The sequence below is a fragment of the Oratosquilla oratoria genome, chromosome 26 (genome assembly GCF_046742065.1).
Source record: "Oratosquilla oratoria isolate Oo_2021 chromosome 26, ASM4674206v1, whole genome shotgun sequence".
In the NCBI taxonomy this organism is placed as follows: Eukaryota; Metazoa; Arthropoda; class Malacostraca; order Stomatopoda; family Squillidae; genus Oratosquilla; species Oratosquilla oratoria.
In genome coordinates, this window is record NC_134802.1 from 16,593,987 (window position 1) to 16,611,633 (window position 17,647).

At 39.4% G+C, this 17,647-nt stretch overlaps 1 protein-coding gene across 1 annotated transcript in view; it reads left to right on the forward strand.

The window, feature by feature from the left end:
• Positions 1-7,184: 7,184 nt before the first annotated feature.
• LOC143039400 (uncharacterized protein SYNPCC7002_A0175-like) overlaps positions 7,185-17,647 on the forward strand; it is a 100,944-nt gene continuing 90,481 nt past the window's right edge. Inside the window, exons 1-2 of the mRNA XM_076209376.1 lie at positions 7,185-7,272; positions 7,947-8,043. Coding sequence (XP_076065491.1) covers positions 7,186-7,272; positions 7,947-8,043 — 184 coding nt within the window. The 5' untranslated portion in view covers position 7,185. The remainder of the gene's footprint in view (positions 7,273-7,946; positions 8,044-17,647) is intronic.

Sequence of the window (17,647 nt, forward strand, 5' to 3'; positions counted from 1 at the left end):
ATACTTCTAATCTTTACATTCTTATTAGACATTTCGTCGTCTTCCAGCTGGGCTTGTGGTCGTTTGTTTACTTTTCGGCGGTCTGCTTGGGCCAAGTCCTCTACTTCCTCATTTCCTTCCACTTCCCCAGCAATCCCTCCCCTTCTCCTCTTTCCTTACTTTCCCACTACCCCACGAGCAATTTCCCCCCCCCACCCTGTAATTACAATAGGCACTTCTCTTTGCGTTGGGGTCCACAATCTTCAATTTTCTTCAGAACGTCTTCCAAGCCGTCCGTTCGTTGAAGTGTGTGTGTGTGTGTGTGTGTGTGTGTGTGTGTGTGTGTGTGTGTGTGTGTGTGTGTGTGTGTGTGTGTGTGTGTGTGTGTGTGTGTGTGTGTGTGTGTGTGTGTGTGTGTGTGACCATGGTCTTGGATCACGTGTTGGACTCGTGATCGACAGTTATTTCCCCCCGGAAAAGAGCTCAGAGCTAATATATGACCGATCTATGGGTAATGCTGTGACCTTATGCGCACACAAACCCAACTCCCCGCCCACGAGAGTTGGAGTGACGACTCGCAGCTCAGCGATACTGAAATTATTTCAATCCTGGTCGGGATTCAAAACTGCCGTAGTGGGAGCTGCGAACGCTACCACTGCGCCATCGAGTCGTGTGTGTGTGTGTGTGTGTGTGTGTGTGTGTGTGTGTGTGTGTGTGTGTGTGTGTGTGTGTGTGTGTGTGTGTGTGTGTGTGTGTGTGTGTGTGTGCGCGCGCGCGCGTTTAAGCAAGAACAATGGAGGAGGTTTGCCCGTGCGCAAGAACCAGAGTACTTGATTATTTACTGCCGTGGCGCACTCCTGTTGGTTATGGGTTGTCACGCCGTGATGAACTACCCGGCGTTTGACAACATAATTCTAAACTTGTACAGATCACCAACTCATACCTACTATAGCCTTACTGTAGAGAAGGGTCTTCGACAAGGTACCTCACTATCGAATGAGATGGAAATTGGAGCCTCACTGCAGGACTTAGAGATCATCTTATTGATTGGGAAAAGATTTCTTGATAGAGTACTGTACACAAGAACAATAGTACAAGATTAGATGTCATGAAGGGAGCAGTGGTTAGCGGAGTCTCGGGCACTGGAACCCATAATCGTCTTGATCTACGTGAATAACATCATGGAAGGTTTGACAAAATACACTTGTATGTATGTCCATGATGCTAAGATGAGGAAGACAAAAGATGAGGATAATTGCAAGGTATGTGTTTGAGTACACACACACACACACACACACACACACACACACACACACACACACACACACACACACACACACACACACACACACACACACACACACACTTTCAACGAACGGACGGCTTGACGAACGCTCTGAAGAAAAGTGCAGATTGAGGATACCAACGCAAAGAGAAGTGCCTTTTTGTATTTGCAGGGGGGGGGAATTGCTCGTGAGGTAGTGGGAAAGTAAGGAAAGAGGAGAGGGGGAGGGATTACTGGGGAAATGGAAGGTAATGAGGATGTGGAGGACTTGGCCCAGGCAGACGGGCGGAAGGTCAACATGAAACGACCACCGGATGACGAAATGGCAAATAAAAATGTAAAGATTAGAAGTATAGAGAGGAGAAATACAGTAGAAAGTGACGAGAATATGTTCCAGGGATTTAACGCGGGGGGGGGGGACACAACCCCCCCCCAGACTGATAAGACTAGAGGAGAGAGTTGATAAGGTGATCGAGGACTTGGAACGTAAGTTAGGTAATGTAGGCTCCATTCTCCAAAGAATTGAAAGATTGGAACAACTAGAGAAGGCTAACAGAAACTTAACTGAAGAAGTAGAGGACCTAAAAAGACAGTTAGGAAATGTAAAGGAGGAGAATGAGAAATTGAAGAAGAATAGTAATGAAAACAGTGAGAAAATAGCTACAGAAGCTAAAAATTGGAGAATAACTCAAGAAGGGAATAAGGTTTCATTCACTGACATAGTCAAACAGCAATTGAAAGAACATAATGAAGACTCAGTTATTAAAGTGATGAGACAGAAGGAGAATATAGTAAGAGAATTAGCTGACAAAAAGAAATGTATAATTATATTAGGAATGGAAGAGAAACATAACCCAGATAGAACCGCAAGAATCAAGGAGGAAAATGAAAGGGTAAGCAGTTTATTAAAATTAGTCCAGGAAGATGAACCAGAAATTATAAAGGAAATTGAGGAAAAATTCAGACTCGGAAAATATAGTACAGATAAGACCAGACCAATTAAGATTAAATTCAGGTCACAAACAACGGCAGAGAAAATTCTATCCAAGACAGGGAAACTAGCAACAAATGATCAATATAAAAAGGTATGGATAAAAAGAGAAATGAATAAGGAGGAAAGAGAGGCAGAAAAGCAGAAAAGAATTGAAGCTAAGGCAAAAAACGAGGAAAGAACGGAGTCAGAGAAAGAGAGATTCTATTGGAGAGTAGTGAACATGAAAATAAAGCAGTTCGACATACTAAAGAAAAACATAAGGGAAACAGAGAACACAATGGAAGTGGCAGAAAACTAAGAGTGTCTTACACAAATATAGATGGATTGATAACAGGATTGAATGAACTGAATGATTATTTGAAAGAAAAAGAACCGGACATAATGGGAATTGTAGAAACAAAATTAAAAGGCCCACTACCACCCAACAGTGTAGGACATGATACATACAATTATTGGATTAGAAACAGAGAGAAAAAACAAGGGGGTGGAGTTATGTTCCTGACAAAGAAGGATATAAACGTGAAAGGTGTCATATATGGAAAGAATACAGTAGAGATGATTATGATAGAAGTGGAAGACCGAGATAAGAAGAGCAGAAAATTTGTGATCAACTATGTGCCTCCGAAAACAGCCTCATGGGAGGAGAATGAACATAAAAGTATGTTAGAGGACACAAAGATAGCATTAACTAAAATAATGGAAGACGGAGGAAGAATAGTTATGATGGGCGACTTTAATTGCAAAGAAATCTGCTGGGAAGAAATGACAGTAAAGAGTGGTGATGACTCATGGGGAAATGCTCTACTTGAGATGATTACTGACCATTCAATGACACAATGGATACAAGAGAACACTAGGTATAGAAATGAAGAAGAACCATCGAGGCTAGACTTAATAATTACATCTGAACCTAGAATAGTGGACAAGATTGAATATAAAACACCAATAGGTAAAAGTGACCACATATTGATTGAACTGGAACTTAATGAAGAAAAATATATCAAAAGAAATGAACAATATAGAAAAGGAAGAATGATGTATGAAAAAACAAACTTTGATAAAATAAGAGAATTCTTCCAACAAGAAAACTGGGAAGAAATATACAAAGAAGAAACATCAGTGGAAGAGAAATGGAATATTTTGACAAAAATTTACAAAGAAGGAGTGGAAAAGTATGTCCCAAGACAAAAACAAGAAAAAGAATATGTAAAATGCTGGTACAACAAAAGTTGTAGGGAGTTAAAAGACAAAAGAGACAAAGCCTGGACCGGATGGAAAAAAGACAGAAGACCTGAAAAATGGAAAATATATACTGGTTATAGAAATGAATATGTACAAAAGTGCAGAGAGGAAAAGAGAAAATATGAAAAAGATGTTATAGAAAAGTGTAAAGATCAACCAAAACTATTCTACAGATTTGTAAACAATAAACTGAAAAACAAACAAGACTTGGAGAAATTAAGACAAGGGGGAGTTGAATACACTGAGGAAATGGAAATGGCAGAAATTATGAACAAACATTTTAAATCAGTGTTTACAAGGGAAAATATACAACCTGAAGAGATTGAGTGGAAGGAAAAAGTCCCCCCTATGGAAGAAATAGAAGTAACGAAGAATGAAATATTGACACACTTGGGTAATTTTGATGTCAGAAAATCGCATGGGCCAGATGAAATAGCAAACTGGATTCTGAAAGAATGTAGGAATGAACTGGCAGACAAAATACATAGCATAATAAGCAGTTCCTTAAAAGAAGGAAAAGTTCCAGAAGATTGGAAAAAAGCAAATATAGTACCTATATATAAAGGAGGAAATAAAGAAGAACCTACCAACTATAGACCAGTCTCTCTAACAAGTACAATAGCAAAAATATGTGAAAGAATTATCAAAAGTAGATGGGTAAAATACTTGGAAAAAAACAACGTACTAAATCCAAGGCAATTTGGATTCAGACAAGGACGATCATGCGTCACCAATTTAATATGTTTCTATTCAAGGCTAATAGATATAATACAAGAAAGAGATGGATGGGCTGATTGTGCATTTCTAGACCTAAAAAAAGCTTTTGACAAAGTACCACATAAGAAGTTGCTTAAGAAATTAGAATCTGAAGGAGGAATACAAGGTAAATTGCTAAATTGGATGGAAGACTTTTTGCAAGAAAGAAAAATGAGAGTAGTGATAAGAGATCAGCACTCAAAATGGAATGAAGTAATAAGCGGTGTCCCGCAGGGAACAGTTCTGGCCCCAATAATGTTTGCTATATATATTAATGATATGGATGAAGGAATTGAAAGCTATATGAGCTTCTTTGCAGATGATGCAAAATTACTGAAAAGAGTGAAAACTGAAGAAGATTGTGAATCACTACAGAGAGATCTAAATAAAGTACAAGAATGGAGTAGGAAGTGGGAGATGGAGTTCAATACAAAAAAGTGTAGTATAATGGAATTTGGAAAAAGCAAAAACAGAATAACAGGATCATATAATTTGGGAGAAGAAGGAATAAAACGAGTAGAAAATGAGAGGGACCTGGGAGTCATTGTTATGAATAATATGTCACCTGAGAAACATATAAATAAGATTTTTGGAGAAACTTATAATTTAATAAGAACAATCAAAGTGGCATTTACATACCTGGATGAAGAAATGGTGAGGAAAATCCTAGTCACCCTGATAAGACCAAGATTGGAATATGCAGCAACGATATGGTCACCAAGTACAAAAAAATGTATAAAAAAACTTGAAAGAATACAAAGAGCAATTACTAAACTGGCACCAACACTCTCAAAACTATCATATGAAGAGAGACTACAAAAACTTAAACTACAGACACTAGAGCAAAGAAGAGAGAGAGGAGATTTGATAGCTATTTACAGAATCATGAAAGGCATAGAAATTACTGATAGAGAGAATCTGATAAAATGGGATGACAGAAATACAAGAGGACACGGAAAGAAAATAAAAAAAGACAACTATAGAAGAGATTTGAAAAAGAACAGCTTTCCTCACAGAGCAATAGACAGTTGGAACAAGTTAGATGAGAAAGTGGTGTGTGCAAAAACAATACATGAATTTAAAAATAGTTTAGATAAAATGAGATATGAAGACGGGACCTCACGAGCATAGCTCCCCTTCCCGTAAAATACAACTAGGTACAACTAGGTAAATACATACATATGCGCGCACACACACACACACACACACACACACATCTTCCCGACTGGCAACAGGCAGAGGTAATAAAGAAAGGACTATCAAAAAGACAAAGGTGATTGAAGCCCTATATATAACAACCAATGCCAACATTAATCAAAAAGTAAGGGATATGAAATGGGAACAATTTTACAGCTAAATGCGCAGCCATAAGAACCTGTCCCAGAACAGCGCCCACATAGTACGACGAACTCCATTCGGTGCCCAAACGTCCGCACTTCCCGGGTTGAGGGCTTGAGGCCGGTCAGTTCGTACAGATAAATATATATTTTTATATACTTATATTTTTATTTACTTATTTGCATTTATTTATTCATTTATTGTTTTATTCTTGTTTCATTTTATATTGCATTATTTTACGTAAAAATTTAAAAATTAAATGATATAACTATTTATTAAATTATATCTTATATCATAGAACAAATACGATGAGATTTATTTATTTATTTATTTATCTATTTGTTTATTATTAATCATTATGTTTCATTTGCTCTGTTCATATTGCATTATCTTATGTATAAGTATATTAGTATTCATTAATTGATTTATATCTTATGTCATATAATGAGGTATCAAACAGAACGTTACCCACTTCAAACTATCACATTATTATTATTACTTTTATTCTGTCCGAATATGTTATTTATACTATTATTCATTTATTATTTGCAGTACATACCGTATGTAAAATTATTCCATATATTTTTATAACATTATGTCATACAACAATATGCGGTGTGTTGTCACGTCACTTTAAATTAGCACATTATTTTCATTTGATTTCATTTTATTCTATTCTATTTGTCTGGGTATGCTATCTTTATATTATTTTATATTATAAGTTATCTTGTGACACTTTTCGGGATTCCCATATTTTTACACCATTCACTCACTTCACTTACACTGTTACACCCTCGGTCAACATTCCACACACACCGGAGCTGTATCTAACGTCCATTTTTGATAGCTGTATCACAAAAATTATTGTCCACTGTATCAAAATTATTGTTCATTGTATTAAAAATTGTAAATCATTGCACAACCAAACGGAACCCACCTCCACGCGGTCCTACTCATACTATGTATACCGCCAGCTTCACCCCAGAGTCACATTCCTCTGAAAAAGCATAGAGCGAAACCGGTCAGGAATAAACTCAGGAACTCGGAACTAGACCCGTGACTTCTTTTTCCACCTTCATCAACTTGTCACAATGTACCAGCATATATATATATATATATATATATATATATATATGTATATATATATATATATATATATATATATATACATATATATACATATATATATATATATATATATATATATATATATAAGAGAAGTCCATGGCATAACATTAACAAGAAACATCCTAGAAAAAACACTGATATTTTGGAAATATGTACAGATGATAGACGCCTCCCAATCTTAGAAGCATTATACATTAAATAGTTGAGCCCAAATCTGAATATACAAGCAGATGACCTCAAGGCCCTCCCAAGCATAAGACAAATCGCCATAAACCCAAGCTGAAAAAAACACAATATGCACTAGAGAAAACGCTGCCTGGATACCACGAACGACTAGCATGTGCCTGAAGCACACCGAAGAATAATGTACATGATGATAAGGAGGAGGAGGTGATAAGCAAACAGGAGGGAAGGACCACGGCGCTCTCGAAACCGAACCACCGCCATACTGGCTGCCTCCACCATGAAGTTAGCAGTCGTTCTCCCTTTGGTCCTGGGCCTGGGCTCTGCAGCGGCCATCGTGATTTACGTGTGCCTTTCTTACAACAAGGTAAGCCTAATAAGGAAGGAAAGCCTGAAGAGGTCAGCGTGTCCACACCAACTTTTCTTTCATTTGGAGCCCCCTCACCCACACGCCCCATGTCTTTTTCGCCGTCAGAGAACCAATTCGGTCGCAAGGGTCCTTGTCTTATACACACTCGTTCTGTCCAATGCACTATCACGCCCTGCCCTGCCCTAAGGGAAAGCCCTCCGGCTATCGATTGCTCGTCGTTCCTCTCGGTAGCGAAGGGATAGATATTTGTATTTATGAATATACATGATAAAGCCCACTTCCCCCACAAATAACTTACCTTCCATCGCGAGGACGCGGAACACCGGCTAGCACTTATAACTAATCACTATTTCTAGTTAATCGTGTTTATGCTGCATCCATTGTACAATGCATACACCCAATCTTTCTCAAGATGAACAGGCGGGAGAAGCAAATAGATAAATCCTCTTGATAGACTGTTTGTTGAATCATTCGCTCTGGTAACTTTCCTGGAGCGGAAGGAATTGTCAGGTGCCAGCAGGATAGGTAAGTCAAGGCGCGCCGTGATGGCCGATGGCTGAAGGTATATATAAACAAACGCGATTTACCCTCATGAAACGAGAGCACCTCATTTATGCCACCCCCCCCCCCTCCTCAGCTTCTTCGTCTCCTGATCTTTTTTTTTTCGACAGGGCGGGAACCTTCTGGAGATGAGTAGCCAGGTTGGCCTAACCAAGCTCGTCCACCTACTGGAGAAGGTAGGCGCTCAGAGCGTCATCCCCAAGAAAGGTAAGGAAATCGGATGGTGCAACTTATCCTCGACGCAATCTCATGATCTTTGCAACCTTGCTTCAAATGCAATTTCCACAATCATATCTAACATGTATAATGCTGTCAGTTTAACATAATATAGAAAATGGCCATTAGGAGTACAGATGGGACTAAACGATGTTGCAAGCTTGTATGTCAACCGGGCCGTGGGATCGCCTATTGTACCCAGACCATCAGGGAGCAAAGGCGGAAGAACACGGTTACAAACGTTCATACTTAAAGTAACAATGTGGGGAGGGTGAGATCAGAAGAACTTGTTCGAAATTACAAGGTCCTCCTTCAGGAGATGAAGGAGCGTGGGAGCCGTCACATAGTCTGCGGGAGCCTTCCGAGGGTCTACGTTGGCTCGTGTTGGAACAGTAGAGCCATAGAGATCAATGAGAGGATATCACAATTGTACACGTAACTTTCTTGATCCTTGGTATCTCTTTTCCAGGCGTCATGACCTTTATGCTTTTGATGGGATCCACCTTACTCGCAGAGGCAAAGGTGTTCTTACAAACCTCATTGTGGGAGTTTGTAATGAACTAGTTCCTTTTTTGGGGTAGAAACTCAAAGGGAATGGGAAATAGAGTGCATTGGGGAAAACAGATGTGGGCATAGCAATAATGTATAACAATATGTCAGTGTAGGACAAAATATCATTTTACGGTATAATGTCGGTAGAGGACGAAATATTACATTAGGATGTAATGTCAAATGACATAATATCATGATGGCATGTAATGATAGTGGAGGACAAAATATCACGGTAGAACATAATGTCAGTGGAGGACAGAATATCATTTCAAGTAGTGAAACCGGACAGAATGTCAATGAACGACGGGTGGCCAGTGTGGGATGCGGTGACGGAAAGGGGGGCAAGGTGTGCATAAGAGATCGGATGATCGTGAGGGACCAGATGTCAGTGATGGGGCAAATGCCCATGAGGCACTGAATGTCAATGGAAGGCCAAATGTCAATATAGAGCAAGGCGTCAATAAAGAACAAAATTATAATGTAAGACATGATGTTGAAACTCAAAAGGTGTAAAAAAAATAATCACGAGTTTCTTAAAACCATGTACTTTAATGCTCGTAATACTAGGAACAAATTCCAAGAAAAACATGCTTATGTTAAGAGCGAAAATTTTATATGATAGGAATAACCGAGACATGGTTAAATGATGAAGAGTTTGAAGCTGAATTTAATATTTCGGGATTTAAACACTTTTATCAGGATAGACACCGTTCTGTTGTACGTTAAAAGCAATGTTCATGCCTGTGTTTTAGAGAATGTGAATCATGATGCATATGATAGTTTGTGGGTAGAATTAACCAAACAAATTGAAAATAAATAATGTAGGTGTAATATATAGGCTAAAACATTATCATTATCAGACGACAAACTGATGTTTTAAGAACTGTCTAGTTTCTGCAACCAGGACTTATTGATAATGGGTGACTTCAATTTTACTGACATTGATTGGATGACCCTTGAACATGGCCATATAGGTAGTCGCTTGATAAATTTTCTCGGTGATAATTACTTAGTTCAGCATGTAAAAGAGTCCATAAAACATGGAAATTTACTCAATCTTGATCACTAGCCGCGAAATCATGATAACCGATGTAGATGGTGAAACTATTGCAAATAGTAATCACAATTTAGATTCAAATTGCTAAAAAAAATTAGAATAGATACTTGTGTATCTAAGATATTCGATTTTAGTAGAGCTCAGTTCATAGGACTACTTCAGGAGCTTCAGCTTACAGATTGGGAGGCAAAATTAGTAGATCAGATGTGGGAAGTATTTCAAAATACGCTTACTAAAATGATTCATATTTACATCCCGTTTAAGGACAGACGCCCCCCAAATCAGGCTCACCCAAAATGGCTTGGCAAAGAAACTGAAAAAAGTATTGCTAAAAAGATACAGGCTTATAAGAAATACAAGTGCTAGGGTGCTCCTAATGACTATCAAAGCTATGTAATAATACAGAGAGATTTTGAATTTTAAAAAGACAATAAAAACGAAAACGACAATAAGAAATGAATATTGCTGATAAATCCAAAGAGAATTCCAAATAATTCTATAGTTACATTAGAGATAAAAAGGTTATTAAGAATCACATTGGCCCACTATTATCTGCTGATGGTCAACTTGAATATTCAAATGAAGGAATGTGTGATATTTCAAACAACTATTTTAGTTCAGTATTCGTAAACGAAACACCTCAAAGTGAACTCCATACTGCAACCTGTGAAGAGTCTAGTATGAACTTAATCACTACGGTAAATATAGCAAAAGAAAACATTAAAAGGCATATAGAAAATATCAAAGTCAATAAAACACCAGGGCCTGATGGTTGGCACACAGCCTAATCACAGTCCAAGCTACCCTGTCTGATAAACTACTGAACTTGACTACGTTACCAGCAACCTCTCAATTTATCAAGAATTCTATTACACTAGATCTTTCTTTGTCCTTACCTCTATAGTAGAACAGGTGGTGACCATCTTGTAACTGTATCAGCTTTTCTTCCGCTCTTCGGACTTCGCTCAGTCCTACAATGTCCCACTTGATGTTATCTAGGTTTTCCATTAAACTCTCCAGCCTGTGGTCTTCTGAGAGATCTTCATTTTCTTCATGCTGTTTAATACTCAAGACTTGGATCTGTTTGGACAGTGCTTACTCACATTCGGTGGCACACTACCCATAAGCACACGAGGAAATACGGTTGGACCTTTAGGAGACGACGATCCAACAGGAACGCCCGGTTTTGTTTTGGTTGTGCTATTCATAGTTGCTATGAAAGGGTTCTGGCAGGAATCTCACCTCGATGCCAACTGGTTTCTGGTCAGATATTTCTCTGGTGTCACCTTATTCATTATACTTGGTGAAGCCCTATATATCTATAGGGTGACCAATGGTCCACGCCGTCATTATGACGGTACCCCATATATCTATGAGGAATTTCCGTGTTCGCCATCTGGAAGTGCAAGTTAGCAGTGGGTCCTACGACTGTGTGTGTGATCTGCTTTTTGTCTCCTCTTACAAAACCTGTTCGATATGGGTGACCCTACAGAGATTTCCTCTCTATCAACATAGCTTTTGTAAGATTCTCAAGCCTATCCACCACGTCAAAGTATCAACCCTCGGATATATATAGTGGAGTGGAAGGAGGTTTCATCAAGGCTGATGTGGATGAAGGTGAAACTGGGAAGGGAGATGTGGGCTTTTGTAAGTGCGTATGGGCCTGGTGGTGACAAGGGCGTAGAGGAAAGAGAGGCTTTTTGGGTAGGTATAAATGAGTGCATAGAGGGATTAGGGAGAAATGTCAATGTAGTTGTATTGGGAGACCTTAATACTAGGGTAGGAAATGAACCAATAGACGGAGTGATTTGGGAAGTGTGGAGTTCCAGGTAAAAATTGTAGTGGAGAATTCATAGTGGAGATGTGTCTTGAAAGAGAGTTGATGGTAGCAAATACAGGGTTTAGGAAGAAAGTCAAGCATAAGTACACATGGGAGAGAGTGGTGGATGGAAGGGTGCCAGATAGAGCGTTAATGAACTATATAGTGGTAGGAAGAGATAAGGATGTACATGTTCTAAGGGGAATATCAGATCATTTTCTGGTAGAAGGTAAATTGAGAGTGGAGAATAGGTGGAGGAAGAGGAAAAGGGCAGAAGATAGGGAGGTACTTAGAGTGAACTACTTAAATGAGAAAAAAAGGAGAATGAGTATAAGAAGAAGCTGAGAGAGGAACATAAGAACATAAGAATAAAGGAGACTGCAAGGGACTATAAGGCCTACACTAGGCAGCTCCGTATCCATCACCACCTGTCGTCCCCATTCATAAAGTTGTCTAATCGTTTTTTAAAACAACTGATAGTTTCAGCGCTTACTACATGGTTACTAAGTTTATTCCATTCATCGACCACCCTATTAGTAAACCAATTCTTGCCTATTTCCTTCTTAAATCTAAATTTGTTCAGTTTATACCCATTACTGCGAGCCCTGCGAGTGGGAGGGAGTAAAGGATAGAGTAGAACTAGGAGTGAATGAGGAATGGGGATGGTTCAATGAGGGAGTCATAAGGTGTGCAAAGATGGTGTGTGGAACAAGGAGAACGGGAGGAAATAGAAGGAAGGGTAATGACTGGTGGGATGAGGAAGCAAAGAAAGGTGTAAAGAGAAGAAGCAGGCATTCATAGATTGGCTACAAATTAGGACGAGGGAATCGTATGAGAGGTACAAAGTAAAAAGAAGGGAAGTTAAGCATAAGATAAAGGAAGCAAAGAAGAGAGCAGATGTGAAATGGGGAAAGAGTATGACAGAAAATTTTGAAAGTAATAAAAAGATGTTTTGGAAGGAAATTAAAAGAGAAGGAGGAGGCGAACCAAGTAGAGAAGAAAAGGTAAAAGGTGCAGATGGAGAGATAATAATGGAAGAGAAGGCAGTGAGAGGAAGGTGGGCAGAGTATTTTAGGGAGTCGCTAAATGTGAAGGAGGATAGGGAGGGAAAGGTAGTTACAGTGGGAAGCGCTAAAAAATGAGAGTGATGAATGAGGAAAATGGAAGAGAAATAGGGAAGGATGAAGTGAAAGCAGTTGTTAAGATGATGAGAGCAGGTAAGGCACCTGGTCTGGATGGATGCCATGCAGAATGTCTGAAGAAAGGAGATACAGTTATGCTGGACTGGCTGGTGAGGTTATTAAATGTTTGTTTAAGAGAGGGTAGAGTGTCGGAGGACTGGAGGGTGCCTGTATAGTTCCGCTGTACAAGGGAGAGGGGGACAAGTCTGAGTGTAGTAGTTTCAGAGGGATCAGCTTGTTAAGTGTAGTTGGGAAGGCTTATGGGAGGATCTTGATTGAGAGGATTAGGAGAGGAATAGAGGGAGTAATTGGTGAGGAATAGTGTGGGCTTAGGACAAGTAGGGGTTGTGTAGATCAGATTTTTGTGGTAAGACAGATATGTGAGAAAGCTATAGGAAAAGGTAAGGTTGTCTTTCGGGCTTTTATGGATCTGGAAAACGCTTACGACAGGGTAGACAGGAAGGCACTGTGGGAGATAATGCAGATATATGGGATAGGAGGAAAACTGTTAAGAGCAGTCAAGAGTTTTTACGAGACTAGCAATGGAGAGAGTGAATGGTTTGAGGAAAAAATGGGACTTCGTCAGGGGTGTGTTATGTCGCCCTGGCTGTTCAATCTTTACATGGATGGGGTGGTGCGAGAGGTGAATGCAAGGGTAGTGGGTCAGGAGTTGGAGATGATTAAAGAAAATGGAGAAAAGTGGGAGGTGAGCCAGTTGTTGTTTGCTGGCGACGCTGCGCTTGTAGCGGGATCAGAGGAGGGATTGAGGAAGTTGGTGACAGAGTTTGAGAAGGTGTGTAAAAGAAGGAAGCTGAAGATAAGTGTGGGCAAAAGTAAGGTGATGAGATGTACAAGGGGAGAGAGCGACAGCAGGCTGGAAGTGAGCATTAAGGGTGAAAGACTGGAGAAAGTGGATAGTTTTAGATATTTGGTTACGAATGTGGCAGGAGGGGGAGGAGTGGGGGTGGAGGTGGAGTATACATTGAGAGAAGCGAGTGGATACCATGGTGGATTGAAAAATATAATGAGAAATAGACATCTGGGAATGAATACTAAGAGGTTATATAAAGGAGTGATTGTGCCAACAGCAATGCACGGGGCAGAAACATGGAACATGAGAGAGGAAGAGAGAAGGAGTTTGAATGTGTTTGACATGAAATGTCTGAGAAGTATGATAAGGATTACTAGGCTGGATAGAATGAGAAATGAGGTGAGGAGGAGAACAGGGGTGGAAAGGGAACTGGGAGATAGGGTTGATGAAAGAGTATTAGGATGGTTGGGACACATAGAAAGAATGAGTGAAGAAAGATTAGTAAAAGAAATGTGGAAGGCGGAGGTGGAAGAAGTGAATATGAGGGGGCGTCCTAGGATGAGATGGATGGATGGGGTGAAAGGGGCATTACAAAAGAGAGAAATGTCTGTAGAGGAAGGACGGGAGAGAACAGAAAACAGGGGTGAATGGAGAAGGATTCTGTATAGATGATGCTGTGATGCATGAGGGGGAGTGGATGGGGGATGGGGGTGAGGAAGTATGTATGAGAAAAAATATTGACGCAGCCCTTCGGGCTGCGTCTTCTCCTTTTCTGCATGGGAGGACGGAGAGGCGGGTCACCGAATTTATGAAGCGGCCTTGCTGTGGATGTGCTGTGTCTTGCGACACTACTTCTGACCCAGGGCAGTGGACAGGATGCAGGGATGACCCGTCATCCAGGAGGTGCTAAGATAAGAGGGAGGGAGGAAGGTGGAGGGGAATGGAATATATAGGAAATGGAATGGGTGGGAGTGGTTTCTATGCCTTTTTCTTTTTGGCTACCCCCCGTGTAGGGGGAAAGAGCCTTTGGTATATGTATGTATGTATGTATGTATGTATGTATGTATGTATGTATGTATGTATGTATGTATGTATGTATGTATGTATGTATATATATATACATATATATATATATATATATATATATATATATATATATATATATATATATATATATAACACACAGGAACCCACAGTCGGAGAAAGAATAAACTTCGAATAAAGAATAATCCTATATTTCGGCTATCAACTGTAGCCCTCTTCAGGAAAGTACATAAGATAGAGAACAGAGAGGACTTATAAACTACAGTAAGAAGAGATGTGGACAGTTGACCTCACTCAGGCGCGGGGCAAACTGGGGTGGCGGAGGAGGGAGGGGGTGAGGAGAGGGGAGGATGTAACGTCCGCACTAGCTTATTTATTGCTGCGCGTGAGATTATGTCAGGTGTCCACTGCCCTTTAGAAATATTAATATTAGGGCATTCCTCAATTAATGCTGATTCGACTATTTTCCTCCTGAAACCACAGTGGGACTTGAACACTAATCTGGCCTTACCCCAGTCGAAAGAATGATTCTTATTTTTAACATGAAGAAATACAGCCGAATTTTCCTGCCCATACCTAATTGACCTTTTATGTTCTGCCAATCTAGTGTTCAAGTCTCTCCCGGTTTGACCCAAGTAAACCAAATCACAATCTTTGCAGGGCAGGAAAATTCGGCTGTATTTCTTCATGTTAAAAATAAGAATCATTCTTTCGACTGGGGTAAGGCCAGATTAGTGTTCAAGTCCCACTGTGGTTTCAGGAGGAAAATAGTCGAATCAGCATTAATTGAGGAATGCCCTAATATTAATATTTCTAAAGGGCAGTGGACACCTGACATAATCTCACGCGCAGCAATAAATAAGCTAGTGCGGACGTTACATCCTCCCCTCTCCTCACCCCCTCCCTCCTCCGCCACCCCAGTTTGCCCCGCGCCTGAGTGAGGTCAACTGTCCACATCTCTTCTTACTGTAGTTTATAAGTCCCCTCTGTTCTCTATCTTATGTACTTTCCTGAAGAGGGCTACAGTTGATAGCCGAAATATAGGATTATTCTTTATTCGAAGTTTATTCTTTCTCCGACTGTGGGTTCCTGTGTGTTATTTAAAAATGTGCTACTACATTTATATTTAGAAATATATATATATATATATATATATATATATATATATATATATGTGTGTGTGTGTGTGTGTGTGTGAGTGTGTGTGTGTGTATGTGTGTGTGTATGTGTGTGTGTGTGTGTGTGTGTGTGTATGTTTGTATATATATATATATACATATATATATATATATATGTGTGTATATATACATGTATGTCTATATATATATATATGTATATATATATATATATATGTGTGTGTGTGTGTATAATATATATATATATATATTTATCATTTGACAATTTTTGGAAATAGACTCATCCACTGGGATTCGAACCCTTGCCTAGGCGGCTTACGTCTTATAAGACAAAGGCCTTACCGACCATGCCATCTCGACCCTACAAAACGAAACGACTTGGTTCACGGCCCAGTCGTTCCGCCGAGGGCACTCGGACAGAACATGATACGTAATGTATTTCATCAAATCCTTTATGCAGGTTAGTCTTCCGACAAGTGTTTTTATCATTTGACAATTTTTGGAAATAGACTCATCCACTGGGATTCGAACCCTTGCCTAGGCGGCTTACGTCTTATAAGACAAAGGCCTTACCGACCATGCCATCTCGACCCTACAAAACGAAACGACTTGGTTCACGGCCTAGTCGTTCCGCCGAGGGCACTCGGACAGAACATGATATGGTAATGTATTCCATCAAATCCTTTATGCAGGTTAGTCTTCCGACAAGTGTTTTTATCATTTGACAATTTTTGGAAATAGACTCATCCACTGGGATTCGAACCCTTGCCTAGGCGGCTTACGTCTTATAAGACAAAGGCCTTACCGTCCATGCCATCTCGACCCTACAAAACGAAACGACTTGGTTCACGGCCCAGTCGTTCCGCCGAGGGCACTCGGACAGAACATGATACGTAATGTATTTCATCAAATCCTTTATGCAGGTTAGTCTTCCGACAAGTGTTTTTATCATTTGACAATTTTTGGAAATAGACTCATCCACTGGGATTTGATGAAATACATTACGTATCATGTTCTGTCCGAGTGCCCTCGGCGGAACGACTGGGCCGTGAACCAAGTCGTTTCGTTTTGTAGGGTCGAGATGGCATGGTCGGTAAGGCCTTTGTCTTATAAGAAGTAAGCCGCCTAGGCAAGGGTTCGAATCCCAGTGGATGAGTCTATTTCCAAAAATTGTCAAATGATAAAAACACTTGTCGGAAGACTAACCTGCATAAAGGATTTGATGAAATAAATTACGTTTCATGTTCTGTCAGAGTGCCCTCGGCGGAACGACTAGGCCGTGAACCAAGTCGTTTGGGTTTTTAGGGTCGAGGTGGCATGGCCGGTAAGGCCTTTGACTTATAAGACGTAAGCCGCCTAGGCAAGGGTTCGAATCCCAGTGGATGAGTCTATTTCCAAAAATTGTCAAATGATAAAAACACTTGTCGGAAGACTAACCAGCATAAAGGATTTGATGAAATACATTACGTATCATGTTCTGTCCGAGTGCCCTAGGCGGAACGACTGGGCCGTGAACCAAGTCGTTTCGTTTTATATATATATATATATATATATATATATATACATATATATATATATATATATAAATATATATATATATATATATGTGTGTGTGTGTGTGTGTGTGTGTGTGTGTGTGTGTGTGTGTGTGTGTGTGTGTGTGTGTGTGTGTGTGTGTGTGTGTGTGTGTGTGTGTGTGTGTGTGTGTGTGTGTGTGTCTGTATATTTATATATATATATATATATATATATATATATATATATATATATATATATATATATATATATATATATATATATATATATATGTATATATATGTATATATATATGTGTATATACATATATATATACATATATATCTATATATATACATATATATATACATATATATATGCATATATATATATACATACATACATATATATACATACATATATATATATATATATAGATGATGGATATAGATAGATAGATAGATATACACGTATATATAT